Raw genomic sequence first — 15,768 nt, 5'->3', positions numbered from 1 at the left:
ATATTTTTAATAATAGGAAACAGTAGGTAATGGCATAGACCTTTAAATTTAAAAAACTAAATTGTCTCTTTAAGCTGATTTAAGTTCCTTTTATATAGCAGATCATTTGCTTCTTTCACTAGTTAGAATTGTATAATGGGGATAATTTTACTAGGAAGATAGTATTGGTGATAAAATAATACAGCTTACTATTTTATCATTGCTGCTGTTATTATGTTAACTAAAGGTTAAGCATGTTCTTTCTGGTACTTGAAATACCATCAAGGAGAGAAGAAATGTGTTTTAAATGTATATGTAAAATCATATTTCCACTAATCTGATTTTACTCTAAACCTCCAGATTTTGGAATCGGAAAGTGAAATGGTGGAATAATGATGTTTGGGAGGGAGATTACTTTAAACTAAGAAGTATTTCACTTGTATTAAAGTAGTGAATATTGTTATGTGTTAAAGCCTAGAGATTAACTTTGGTTGATATCAGTTTAATTTGTCATTTTATCACTACTTGTTTCCTCAGAGGAAACACCCAGGTGTGTATTTTATTAAGATCTATGTCATTTTCTTAGAAAATTGAATGGTTAATTTTTAATTTTTTGGTACTTGTAGTTCTTTGCCAGAACTCCTTGAAAAAAAAAGACTTATTGATCTCCATACAAATGTTGCCACTGCTGTTTTAGAACATATAAAGGTAAATTTAACCTACTCCCCAATATTTATGTGTTCCATTTATGTAGAGTTTTATACTTTTTAAGATGGTTTCGTATTCATTATCTCATTGAGGCCTCACTGTAATAATATGAGATAAAATTATCAAAGGCAACATTAGTGCCTTCATTTTTTGCAAATGAGGAAGCTTAAGAATCCAGAAAGATTAGTGATTTGCCAAGGTCACACGTTTAGTAAATAAAAGTTACATCTGTGATATTTGTATTATGTTGTCTCAATATTGCTTCAGTACTACCTCTCCACTTACTCTGTTAACAGTAGATCTGTGTCTAACTGTCAGTAATAGAGATTTAGACACCCTTCTTACTATAGTACTATCTAAAATATCCATTAACTTTAGTCTTAGATGAGTATTTTAGTATTAAGGGTTCTTACTGTCTCCTGTTGTACTGTGATTTTGAGATAAATGGTTTGTATCTTCTATATGTTGTTATCATAGTTCTTTTATCTCATTACTTTGTTCATGATTACCCCATATCAGTCCTTCAGTATTCTGCTGTCCCTTATTCTCTGGACATGTAGCTGAATTTCAGTGACACATTGGCCATACACTAGGATGTGGTTATTACTGACCCTTGCTTTCCGTCTGATATGATATATTTGAAAAAGCAGTGTAAAATAGCTAAATATGTTTATTGCTTTTCAAAGATAGTGATAACACCTTGAATTTATGGGAAAGGGACTTAAACATTTTTCTTTATTAATGATTTAAAAAGTCATAGAGATAGGAAGGAATTAATATAGATAGATAATGGACATTGTGCATCATGGAATTTAAGCCTGCATAATTTCTTTTGTTCCACATCTCAATATTGGTACTGGCGATTTTCATATACCTACAGGGATAGAAACATAATTGTTCAGTTTATAGATGACTCTACTGATATTTTCCCTTCCATATTTAGCATCTCTGTAAAATGGGTAAAGACTGCACAGATCTGTTTGCCCGAGGTCATTGTCTCCTGTGGAGATAATATATATCATCAGGTGAAATACAACAGAGAGCTATATTGAGAATATCCTTCAGTAGGAGAGAAAAGGCTTTGCTTACAAGGTGAAGACTGAATCTAATGTAAAAAGTTTATTGCATCAAAACAAAATATAAGTTCTGGTTTATATCTGTTAACCTGTAATTTTATAGTAAGGATCTTATGATCCATTCAACTAATATTTTTTGAGTACTTGCTTTGTGCCAAGCAGTGTTGCTAGGTGCTAAGCGCAAGTAAGCGGACAAGTAAAAATAAATTCTAAGAAGTTACAACAGTTGTTAGTAGTCCTGTGTGGTCTTTAAGATTTAAACTCTTCTGTGGATTTACTTTGACTTTAGTTTTTGTTTGTTTATTTTTTCATTAGTAAAGTTTATTGATTCTTACATTTTACTTTGTGACCTCAGTTCTCATAGCTGTAAAACCAATAAAATTACCAAACGGAGTTGTGTAACCCAAAGTAACTAATTATTATACTATGGAAAGCGTAGTTTTATCCTGTTCATAAAACTTGACAAACATTATCCTGCTACAAATTTATATGAATTACTCCAGGTCAGAGACTAGAGCTTATGGTTTAAGAAAATTCTAGCTAACGTAATTGATTTATTCAGTCATGTTTATGGAGTAACTGTGTGTTGTGCTAGGCCTTGGAAATTCTGTGGTAAATAAGACGAGTTATGTATTCTCATGGAGCTTCTATTATAGTAACAATAAACAAAGTACCCAAATTAGAAAACAAGATAACTTCATTCATTTAGGTGATAAGAAAACAAAAACAGGGTGATATGAGGTGATAGAGAACATCAGAGAGGGCTACTGTAAGTGGTTAGGAGTAAGTGGTTAGGGAAATGACCTTTGATGAGGTGATGTTTGAGTTGAGACCTGAACCACAAGGAGCCGGTTGGTGAAAATTCCAGGGCCAGGCATTCCAGGCAGAAGGACTAAAAAAGTGCAAAGGCCTTAAGACAAGGAACGAAGTTAGTGTGTTTAAGGACACAAAGGAAGATTTCTATTATTTTTTTTAATCTTTATTTTTGAGAGAGAGAGAAACAGAGCACGAGCAGGGGAGGGGCAGGGAGAGAGAGAGAGAAACAGGTTCCAAAGCAGGCTCCAGGTTCTGAGCTATCAGCACAGAGCCCGACTTGGGGGCTTGAACTCAGGAAAACGAGTTTATGACCTGAGCCGAAGTTGGACTCTAACCGACTGAGCCACCCAGGCGCCCCAGGACATAAAGGAAGAATGTGCTTATAGTAAGGAGTGAAAAAGTGATAGACTGTGGGATCAAGAGAAATTGGAATTTAAGTGTGACGGGAAGTCATTGGAGATTAAAGACATGATGTGATTTGTGTTTTAAATAGAAAAATGAGTCTGAGTGCTGGGTGAATTCTGGAAATAAGTATGGAATTGGAAGACAGCTATTATAGCTGTCTAGGTGAAGAACTGTGTTTTTTTTAAGGCACAATTTACTCTAAATTCTTCATGATGTTTATTTATAATTTTATACTCATGATTTTATATGAGTTTTTCAAAATCAATGTGTGCTAATAGAGGCCATCTGTCTCAGGTATTTTAACATGCCACTGTGCATAACCCACATAATTCTTCTTTAAGACCTGGCAATTTGGCTTTCTTTATAAAAGAAGTTGTTTTTTCCAGGGCTGCTGATTGGCAGAACATTTTATGCTAACTAATTTGTCATTCACTGTGTTGTTAAGTGATTTTATATAAAAGCTACACATTTTGGGATGATTGTTTTGCTGTAACTCAAGGAAGACACCCTTTTGACAGGATCTGATTTAAAGAAACGGTGCTATACAGGACATTTCATTTGCAGAAGGAAAATAAAGTCCCCTATAGGACACGCTGTTCCTTCTTGGGTCATTCTAAGAAACCCAGTCACTCAGAACATTTTTAAATATCATTGATAAAGGAGTATATTTATCTTAAATATTTATATGTAAATTATAGTTGTATTTAATAAGCTGCATACTCTAAGAAATATTTTGATGTAAAAAATTCTTTTAGTATAAAAAAATTAGAATGTTTTCTGTGAAGAGTCTTTGTAATATTGACAGTCTCTTTTATTCTTCCTTGTCAAAATTAGGAAGGTATTCTTCCTTGTCAAAATTAGCACATAAATTCTAGTCCCATTATTTCTCATTACTCCTAGTTATAAAATTTCTTCTTAAGGTTTTCCATAATTATTAAATTTCCAACTTTGTAATGTTTACTTTTAAATGGCATGTTTATTTGTACTTTTACTGAGCTACACCATCTACCTCTAGCTATAATGTTAATACAAACTTAATAAGTATTGTTCTCCATGATCTCTTGCTCTCATAACTAGAATTTATTGACTATTTGAGCTTCACTTACTTGCCAACTTTTACTCACCTAAGCAGTAGATATTTTTTATTACTATTGGCAAGAATATTATGACTTTTTATGCAGAGATCTCAGAACATTTCTTTTGCGATTTGTCTTCATTGCAGTTTTGCATATCTTTGGGGATGTTTAGATAATAGCTGCTTCTTACATTTCCTTAGATCATTTTCTGAAGCAGAATACTAGAAGAAAATAATCTGTTTAGAAGCTGTGGCAGTTATCTGGCAATCAGTGTTTTGGTGGAAAGCAGAAACAGCATACCAGTTTGCAACAACGTTGGCAATTATTATTACCTATGCTTATTGATACTCTAAGGATTTTAGTGGGTTGGGTGGTTAGCTTTGGTCTAATAGATGAAAGAGTAAATTGTTGAATTCTCATTTGTTTTGAGTAATCCATACCTTTTAAATCTCTTTTTTTAGCATTTCTTTCATTTCTAATACAATTTCATTTCTAATACAAAACCACTTGCTGGTTGTTGGGGAATGGCTCCTGGGATTACTTAAATTTTTTAAGTAATTTATGGACAAATTTTAGTTTATTTCAATTTTTGTCCCACGTGCATAGTCAAACTTAATTAAGTACTCTTTAGCAAGTCCCTAATAAAAGGAAAAGACACCTATGTGTAAGTCATAGTAGATGAGAAATAGAAATGGCATTATGTGCTCTTTCCCCCAATGCCCCCACCTGAAGGAAGAGCTCTAACATCTGAACACTCCATCCCGATACAGTTGACAAAAAACAGCTGTTAAGAAGCTATTATGCATTGAGGCGTCATTGGTGCTGAATTCTCATTTTTGTTTTCCTGCTTCTTGTAGAGAAAGTTAAGAGGTACTGAATTAGATCTGCAGACTTAATCTGGTCAAGCAAACATGTACTACCTTAGGTTTATACTCTGAAAAGACTTAGCCCTTGCTAGCAATGCTAGCTTTTAACTACAGGGGGAAGGAGGCTCCTCCCTTTCTTGGGCTCAATTTCTTTATCTTTTCTAGGGGAAGATAAGCTTTAAAAATAAAGTAGGAGCTCCCTTAATTGATCTCTACTAGTCAACACACCAAATTAACTGATGGCCTTTATTCCTATAAAACATAGTGCCTGCCGGCCACATTATGACATGCTGACAACTGGCCACTAGTATGCTTCACAAGTTGCATTTTTTGCTTACCTAAGAGTTACTTGTATTTGATTCCAATCTACGTATGTCAGTTGTTTGAGTAAGAAGAGGTTGTTTCTTTAAAACTAAGTTGTATACCTTAGAAAAACTTACTGAAGGTAGTGATTTAACTGTTTAAATTTGTAGTAAAAAGGGGTGCCTGGGTGGCTCAGTCACTTGAGCATCTGACTTCAGTTCAGGTTATGACATCATGACTCATGAGTTCGAGCCCGGCATCAGACTGTCTGCTGTCAACACAGAGACCACTTCATTTCCTCTGTCCCCCTCTGTCTTGGCCCCTCTCCCACTCTCTTGCTCACTCTGTCTCTCAAAAATAAAATAAACATTAAAATAAAATTAGTAAAAAAAAAAAAACATTAAAAGATTAGAAAATTTTGAAAAATACTAAACTCGCTTTGCAAGTATCTGTAAGGTTTTTGGTTCCACTTCAAAGAAACTGAAACTGGACATTATACGTGATCGTTATAGTTGTGCTTTATGCAAGAAAGAAAAAAATTCAGTGAAACCACTGTACTTAAAGAAACCACTGTACTAAAAGAAAACCACTGTACTAAGTACAGTCACAACAAGACTGACAGTTGTGTGTTTTAGGTCTTAAGTTAAAAGGCAGTGTTTAAAATGTATATTTATACACAACACAGATTTTTTTGTTGTTGTTATTCTTTACATTAATGGACTTTGATTAACTCATCACTACTCCCCTGATCACAGTAGGAAAGAAATTTTACTATACTAGAAATCAGAACATTTCTTTAGCTATTTTAACTGATCGCTTTAGAGTGATGTCTTGCTCAGTATACATACCAAATGAATGTTCATGTGACTTTGGTGTCTTTTCAAGGCACAGGGGGCAATATATTCTGTAGGAGGAAGTCCCCAAATGACACTTCATTGTCTTCTACCTCTTCTTACCCAGATGAGATTAGTTACTTTCAGAACTTGACATTTTTTTCAATTACAACCAAAGGTAGCTCTCAAATGAGAGCTTCTCACTTCTCACTCACTGTAAATTTTGGGAGACTACTTCCACATCTCCAAAAAAAAAGGTGAAAATACCTTTCTCTAGCTCTTTGCTCTCACTTCTCTGCCATCTGCTTTTGTGAAGCTGAAGCCTTGTCATTGAGACCCAATTATAAAGGTTAAGTGAGAAGAAATAAAGACTTCTCAGAAGTCTTTAATATGACTTCAATAATAAGAACATAAGAACATAAACACCCTAATTTAAAAATGGTCAAAAGATTTAAATTTTTTTTTTTTTAATGTTTATTTTTGACAGAGAGAGAGACAGAGCATGAGCAGGGGAGGGGCAGAGAGAGAGGGAGACACAGAATCGAAAGCAGGCTCCAGGCTCTGAGCTGCCAGCACAGAGCCCGATGCGGAGCTCAAACTCACAGACCGCGAGATCATGACCTGAGCTGAAGTCGGACGCTCAACCGACTGAGCCAACCAGGTGCCCTGGTCAAAAGATTTAAACAGAGATTTGGCCATAAAAGATACACAGATGACAAGTAAGTTCAACATAAATAATCACTAGAAAAATGGAAACAAAAACCACCATGAGACCTCACTACACATCTGTTTAAAACATCTAAAATTAAAAAAGATCATGCCAACCTTTAGCAAAGATACAGAGAAACTAAAACTTTCATACACTTCTGGTAGAAATGCAAAATGGTATATCCACTTTGGGAGATAGTTTATTAGTTTCTTAAAATGTTAAACAGAAACCTGTCACATGGTCCAGCCATTCCACTCATAGGTATTTACCCAAAACAAATGAAAGCCTGTGTTTAATGTACACAGCAGCTTCATTGTAATACCAAAAACCAGAAACACCCCAATGTCCACCAACAGCTGAATTGGATAAATAAATTATAGTATATCCATACAATGGAATACTATTCAGAAATAGAAAAGAAAGTACTATTGTCACATATAGCAATATGGATGAATCTCAAATACACTGAGTGAAGCCACATTAAAGAAGAGTACATAGGGGCGCCCGGGTGGCTCGGTTCCGACTTTGGCTCAGGTCATGATCTCACGGCTTGTGGGTTCAGGCCTGGTGTTGGGCTGTGTGCTGACAGCTCAGAGCCTGGAGCCTGCTTCGGATTCTGTGTCTTTCTCTCTCTCTGCCTCTCCTGCATTCACGCCCTGCCCCTCCCTCCCTCCCTCCCTCCCTCCCTCCCTCCCTCCCTCTCTCTCTCTCTCTCTCTCTCTCTCTCTCAAAAATAAATATAAAAAAAAATTTTTTTTAAAAAGAGTATATAATCTGTGATTGCATTTACATGAAATTTGTAAAAATGCAAGCTAATATGTAGTGATAAAATGCATATCACTGCTTGCCTAGGCACCTGGAAAGAAGTGGGAGGGCCAGAAGGGAGGCATTACAATAGGGAAACTTCTGGGCAATGAATGGTAGGTTGATTATGTGGATAGTGTTCATGATTTCATGGGCATATGCATATGTTAAAACTTAACAAATTTTGTATTATATGTCAGTTATATTTCAATAGAAGTGAAAAATTTGAACAAAGCTTAGTGTTCATTTATTTCAAATCTTTTAAAAAAAAAAAAAAACAACTTTTTTGGTGTGTGTAGTCCTGTTAGTTTAATTTTGCTTTTGTTTCCCTTACCTGAAGAGACATATAAAAATAAAAATCTTTTGCGCCACAAAGGAAACCATCAACAAAACAACAAGGCAACCTATTGAATGGGAGAAGATACTTGCAAATGACGTATCTAGTAAAGGGTTAGTATCCAAAATATATAAAGACCTTACACAACTCAACACCAAAAAACCCAAATAATCTGATTTAAAAATGGGCAGGAGACCTGAACAGACATTTTTCCTAAGAAGGTATACAAATGGCCAATAGACTCATGAAAAGATACTCAGCATCACTCATTATCAGGGAAATGCATTGAGAGAGCACCTGTCAGAATGACTAAAATCAAAACCACAAGAAACAGCTAGTGTTGATGAAAATGTAGAGAAAAGGGAACCGTTTTGTGCACTGTTGGTGGGAATACAAATTTGTGTAGCCACTGAGGAAAACAGTATGGAGGTTCCTCAAAAAATTAAAAATAGAATTACACTATGATCCAGTAATTCCACTGCTGGGTATTTACCCAAAGAAAACAAAAACACTAATTTGGAAAGATAATTTCATCCCAACATTTATTGCAGCATTATTTACAATTGTGAAGATACAGAAACAACCCAACTGTCCATCAGTAGATGAATAGATAAGATACTAGGTACACACACACACACACACGCGCGCGTGCAATGGAATATTACTCTACAAAAAAAAAAAAAAAAAAAAGAATGAAATCTTGCCATTTGCAACAATACGGGTGAACCTAGAGGGTATAATGCTAGTTGAAACAAGTCCGTCAAAGAAAGACAAATACCATAATTTCCACTCATGTAGATTTTAAGAAACACAAAAAAGAGACAAAACAAACTGTTCAATACAGAGAATAAACTGGTCGTTGCCAGAGGAGAAGTTTGTGGGGGGGATGGGTGAAATAAATAAAGGGTAGTAAATGTACACTTAACCAAGATGAGCACTGAGTAATGTGTAGAATTGTTGAATCATCATATTGTATACCTGAAAATAATATAACACTGTATGTTAATTATACTTTGATAAAATAAAAAATAGCAAAACAAAAATTTGTGTAAATCATAGAGAAAGCCAATGACTAATTTTGGTAATGCGAATTTTTTGGCTTTAGATTTAAAGTGACCTAGAAAAGCAAGAAATAGGATATGCTACATAATATGTGGCTAGAAAGCCTAGTAGATCTTTACAGATTTTTTTCCCCTTATGGAAGTATGCAGCAGAATAAATACAGAGAGAAGTGAATTGACATGAGGAGTAAAATGTTTAAAAGGACATGCATTCCTTATTTTTTTCTCATAAATTTCTCATATTTATTTATACCTCAACTCGTTCCACAGAATTTGAGGTAGCTTACAATAAAAAGCACATAGAATAGTCAAAGAGAGAATAATTAATCAAAGTCAAAATCAAACATAGCCCTTAAAATTTTTTTCTGGCCCCTGTCTTCCGTAGTCCTTCATGAGGCTTCTATGGAACATGAAATAAACTAGAAGGAACATTGGGACAGAGTTATACATAGATTCCACAAATTAATGGTGAGGTTTCTTCCTTGGTCACATTAAGTTAGAAATAAAATTTACTGTATCCTCTGGTCTTTTATTTCCATGAATGCTTAAATAGGAAATGGAAATTTAATGGTCAACTTTTAAGTTAATTGTTTCTTAAAACAAATACACTTTTTAAAGCAATGGATTTTTTTAAAGGTCAGTTATGTTGAAGTACTGATAAGTACCTCAAGAATCAAATTCCATGCTCGAGTTATGTACTGACTGTGATAGTAAATGTTAATACACACGCGCAATTTTATTAGGTACTCTTTGTATTCACTACAAAAGTAAGTATATCTTTTTTTTAATTTTATTTTAAATTTATATCCAAATTAGTTAGCATATAGTGCAACAATGATTTCATTAGATTCCTTAATGCCCCTTACCCATTTAGCCCATCCACCCTCCCACAATCCCTCCAGTAACCCTCTGTTTGTTCTCCATATTTAAGAGTCTCTTATGTTTTGTCCCCCTCCCTGTTTTTATATTATTTTTGTTTCCCTTCCCTTATGTTCATCTGTGTTGTCTCTTAAAGTCTTCATATGAGTGAAGTGATAACGATACTTCTTTCTCTGACTAATTTCACTTAGCATAATACCCTCCAGTTCCATTCACGTAGTTGCAAATGGCAAGATTTCATTCTTTTTGATTGCCGAGTAATACTCCATTGTATATATATACCACATCTTCTTTATCCATTCATCCATCGATGGACATTTGGGCTCTTTCCATACTTTGGCTATTGTTGATAGTGCTGCTATAAACAATGGGGTGCATGTGTCCCTTCGAAACAGCACACCTGTATCCCTTGGATAAATACCTAGTAGTGCAATTGCTGGGTCGTAGGGTAGTTTTATTTTTAGTTTTTTGAGGAACTTCCATACTGTTTTCCAGAGTGGCTACACCAGTTTGCATTCCCACAAGCAATGCAAAAGAGATCCTCTTTCTCCACATCCTCACCAACATCTGTTGTTGCCTGAGTTGATAATGTTAGCCATCCTGACAGGTGTGAGGTGGTATCTCATTTGTGGTTTTGATTTGTATTTCCCTGATGATGAGTGATGTTTAGCATCTTTTCATGTGTCGGTTGGCCATCTGGATGTCTTCTTGCAGAAGTGTCCATTCATGTCTTTTGCCCATTTATTCACTGGATTATTTGTTTTTTGGGTGTTGAGTTTGATAAGTTCTTTATAGATTTTGGAAGTATATCTTTGTTTTAAGTACATGTAAAATCCTTTATATTCTTTTGAGTCATTTTATTTAACACCTATGAAAAAGTAAAAGTGAAAGGTGTTATTATTCAAAGCTACACAAATTTTCCCAAATTTTGTAACACTGTTAAATGTGACCCTTATGTTCATTTGTTTACCACTGTATGCATGTGTTTTGGATTTTATTTTTTAACTAATAGACTGTTTTTTGGAGTAGTTTTACATCTGTAGAAAAAAATGAGTGAAAAGTACAGAGAATTTCCATATTCCTCTTTATCACCTACCCCCCCAGTTTTCCCTATTATTAACATTTTGCATTAGTGTGTGGTACATTTGAAACAATTCATAAGTGAATATTAATACGTTGTTATTAACTAAAGCCCATAGTTTTCATTAGGGTTCACTCTTGTACATTCTCTGGGTTTTGACAGATGTATAATGACATGTATCCATATTACAGGATCATGCAGAAATAGTTTCACTGCCCTAAAAATCATCTGTGCTCTGCCTACTCATCCCTATTTCCCTTCCCCTGAGTTCTTGTCACCCATGTCTTTCTACTGTCTTCACAGTATTGTCTTTTTCAGAATGCCTCGTAGTTAGAATCATGAAGTATTTCAGTGTCTTAGTGATGTGAGTCTAAGACTTCTCCATGTCTTTTCATCACTAACACTTCATTGTCTGGATGTACCAGTTTGTTTATCCAGTCAGTCATTGAAGGACATCTTGATTGCTTTCAACTTGTGGCATTTGTAAATAAAGTTGCTGTAAATGTCCCTGTGAAGATTTTTGGGTGGATGTGTTTAACCCACAAGGTTGGTTGCTGGATCATATGGTAAGAGTATGTTTAGATTGGTAACAAAACTACCCACTGCCAAACTGCCTTCCAAAGTGGCTCTGCTCTCCACCAGCAGTGAATGAGAGTTCATGTTGCTTCACATCCTTACCAGCATTTGGTGTTGTCCATGTTGGATTTCAGCCATTCAAATATATGTGTAGTGGTGTCGCATTGCTTTAATTTGCAATTCCCTAATAACATACAATGTGGATCATCTTTTCATATGCTTACTTGCCATCTGGGTCTTCTTTGGTGTGGTGTCTGTTTGGGCTGTTTATTTTCTCATTGTTTAGTCTTAAGCATTCTTGGTATTATTTGAGGAAAAAGTCCTTTAAAAGATGTATCTTTTGCAAATATTTTCTCTGGTTGTGTGGCTTGTCTTCTCATTCTCTTGGCAGTGTCTTTCACAGAATAGAAGCTTTTAATTTTAATTAAGTACAGCTTACTGGTTTTTTTCTTTCATGGATCATGCTTTTGTGTTGTACCTAAAGAGTCTTCACTATATCCAAGATCATCTAAATTTTCTTCTATGTTTCTCCTATCTTCTAGGAGTTTTATAGTTTTGCATTTTACATTTAAGTCTATGATTCATTTTTATTTAATTTTTGTGAAAGGTAAGGTCTGTGTCTAGATTGTTTTCTTTTACATTAGATGTCTGATTGTTCCATCACCATTTGTTGAAAAGACTATCCTTTGTCCATTCAGTTACTTTTGTTTTTCTGTCAAAGATGGGTTGACTATATTTGTGTAGGTCTACTTCTGTACTCTCTTTTCTGTTCCATTGATATATTTGTCCTGCTTTTCGGCTAGTAGCACATGGCTAAGTATTGTAGCTTTATTTTAAGTCATAAAATCAGGTATTGTCAGTCCTCCATCTTTTTTCTTCTCCTTCAGTATTGTGTTGGCTATTCTGGATCTTTCTTGTCTCCATATAAACCTTAAAATCACTTTGTTGATATCTACAAAATAACTTGCTGGTAGTTTAATGGAGATTGTGTTGAATCTATAGGTCACATTGAGAAGAGCATGGAATATCTCTCCATTTATTTAGTTGTTCCTTGATTTCTTTAATCAGATTAAAGATTCCTCATACAGATCTTGTATGTAGTTTCTTAGATTTATAGATATTTCATTTCCTTATTTTTAGTACTAATGAAAATAGTATTTTTGCTTTAATTTCAGATTTCAATTGTTCATTGCTAGTTTATCAGAAAGCATTTAGCTTTTGTGTATTAACCTTGTATCCTGCAACCTTTGTATAATCACTTACTAGTTTCTAGAGTTTTTGTTGTTTTTTCTTTGGATTTTCTACATAGATAAGCATGTTATCTGTAAACAAAGATGGACTTATTTTTTTCCTTCCCAGTCTTTAAATTCCTTCTCTTTCTTTTCTTTTTTAATTGTATTAGCTAGACCTCCATTATGATGTTGAAAGAGTGCAAAAGGGGACATCCTTACCTTTTTCCTACTATAGCCATTGACTTTTGTGTACTAACCTTGTATCCTGCAACTGTGCTATAGTTGCTTATTAGTTCCAGAAATTTTTTATTGTTTTTTGAAATTTTCTACATTGACAATTGTGTCATCTGCAAATGAAGAGTTTTTTTTTTTTTCTTTATTCCAATCTGTGTACCTTTGATTTCCTTCTCTTATTTATTACATTAGCTAGGGTTTCCAGTACAGTGTTAAATAGAAAGTTGAGAGGGAGTATCCTTGCCTTGTTCCTGATTTTAGCTGGAAAGCATCTAGTTTCTCATTATTTGCATTGTTTCCTTTTTTTTTGAGAGAGAGAGAGAGAGAGGTAGACAGAGTGTGAGCCGGGGAGGGGCAGAGAGAGAGGGAGAAAGAATCCGGACCAGGCTCCGGGCTCTGAGCTGTCAGCACAGAGCCTGATCCAGGGCTCGAACCCACAAACCACAAGATCATGACCTGAGCCGAAGTTGGACACTCAACAAACTGAGCCACCCAGGCACCCCAGTTGCATTCTGTTTTCTGAAAGAGATTGTAGAAAATTGTTTTAATTTCTGACTTAAATAGTTGATGGAATTCATTAGTGAACCTACCTAGATATTATGCTTTCTGTTTGGGAAGATTACTCATTATTGATAAAATTCTGTAATCAATTCTATTGATCTTTTTGAAGAGCCAGCTTTTGGTTCCAGTGATTGTCTCTGTTGATTTCTTGTTTATAATTTCATTGATTTCTGCTCTAATTTTTATTATTTCTTTTCTTCTGTTTGCTTAAATTTGTTTTTTCTTTTTCTGGGTATATATTTTAAGAGTTCAACACACTGTTGGTATAAATTAAAACTAAATGCTTCTGAGAGTCATAGTAAAATAAGACTTAATATAGTTTACAAGTGCCCTGTAAATATTTTTTCTAGAAATATTAATTTTTAGATTTCATTATGTTGCTAATATTTTTGTTTTTAATACTTCTCATATAAACATGTAAACATCACTTCATGTACATTTAAAATTTTTTATTACATAGATCACTTTAGTCAGAATTTATTTTTAGGAGTCAGTATACAATATAATTTGTAGATTAAAGTTGCATGTATATTCTAAAACAGATTTAAAGTAGCTTTCACAAATAGCACATAGAACAAAAATAATGAAATAAAAACTCGGTAGTTATAATGATAATTCTCAAATTTGGCTTTGAATTTTCAGGCAGCCAAGATAAAAAAAAAAAAGAGAGAGAGGTGTAATTAAGTTAAAAAAACAACAACAACAAAAACCTTCTTACCAGAAAGGAGAATTTGTTTTTTATTCTTTTTTCCTTTTAATTTTTATTTATTTATTTATTTTAAGTACACTTGACTCCCAGTGTGGGGCTTAAACCCAGAAATCAAGAGACACATGCTCTACTGACTGAGCCAGCCAGGCACCCTTTTTTATTCTAAACGAAGTGTTGCTTAGCATCATATTACAAAATACATTGTTCATATTGGGCATTATCTGGAAAAAATTGAGTGATACAATGATATTTTTACACTCACATTTTCTATAGCAACTTTAATGAAAGTCAAAGGTGTAATACTAATATATAATTCAGTGAGGGTGTTTTGTGAGTTTCCAATGTAGTAATGTCTAAGTTTATAGGGTCTAGAGTGGAAAGATTGCATACTCTTTAAATATTATGTTACTACTTTATTTAGTTGGTCTTTTGGTAGGAATTAGAGAAGTTGAAGTTACGTATTCCGATTGGGGCCTAAAATGCTAGAAATTCATTGTGCTTGGTTGAGAGAAAAATGCATCTATTTAGAAATAAGATAATCAAGTATTAAAATTGATAGGCTCTTGTAAAAAATTGAAGATCCTAACCAGATTCCTCACCCTGACAGTGCAGTGTCCATCACTGCATAGAAATGAGGTAGAGATATAAGGATGAATTTTATTCAAGATTTCTAATTCACTCTATCATATGAACAAGTACTCTAGAGTAAATATATTCATCTACCTTTGTTGTAGAACACCTTCAAATACAATTTAATGTATCATCTGGTTTTTGCACCACATCATTTCTTAACGATGGCAGACCCATTCAAACCCACCAGTATAAAATGCAACAGAATACACACCTAGATAATGGAAAATACATTAACTTGCTATTTTGTTGTATTATAAAAAGCACTTGAGATTTGGAGAATTCCAGTTATCTTGCAGGGAGGGCACAAGGCACACGATAATAAGTAAATAGTAACAAGGAGTTCGTATTCTAGTAACCTACACCAACTGCAGACTATTATAATACAGTGTTCAAGTGCTGCCACCTGGAGGATGGGATATGTAAATACAGCACTAAAAAAATGATGCGGATTAAACATGGGAAAAAAGAACAGGAAAGGAAAGGCTAGGGTGTAGATGATCTTCAACTTAGGTATAGGTTATATCCTAAAAATATGGTTCTGAGTTTATTTTAGCTTAGGCTATGCTTTACTATAAGTAAAATGTGATGCACAGACCCCTGTCCTACAAACCATATTTAATTCATTATGTAAAATGTTGCTAATACTGTCTTTCAACAGAGAAGAGTTTATCATCCCATCTGTCTCCTGTGAGAAGTAGCAGAGGAATATTGAGATTCTTAATAGTAAAAGGAAGTATAACTCTAATCCCTTTTTGCCTTTACTTTCACTGCTGACTTGTGCTAGGTTATAGAATTAGGGCTTGGAAAAGAGGGAAGGTCAAGAAATACCACTCTATGTCATCATCCAGTCGTAGACTGAGGTGAGAAATGAGAATTGTAACTAGCAGTGA

General features: G+C 34.3%; 1 protein-coding gene across 1 annotated transcript in view; it reads left to right on the top strand.

Moving 5' to 3' along the window:
- SCFD1 (sec1 family domain containing 1) overlaps positions 1-15,768 on the top strand; it is a 121,285-nt gene that overhangs the window by 47,408 nt on the left and 58,109 nt on the right. Inside the window, exon 14 of the mRNA XM_049612961.1 lies at positions 606-687. Within this exon, the coding sequence (XP_049468918.1) occupies positions 606-687 (82 nt within the window). The remainder of the gene's footprint in view (positions 1-605; positions 688-15,768) is intronic.

The sequence above is a fragment of the Panthera uncia genome, assembly GCF_023721935.1.
Source record: "Panthera uncia isolate 11264 chromosome B3 unlocalized genomic scaffold, Puncia_PCG_1.0 HiC_scaffold_1, whole genome shotgun sequence".
NCBI lineage: Eukaryota > Metazoa > Chordata > Mammalia > Carnivora > Felidae > Panthera > Panthera uncia.
Note: the sequence above shows the minus strand (reverse complement) of the source record. Positions and strands in the feature narration are given on the sequence as shown.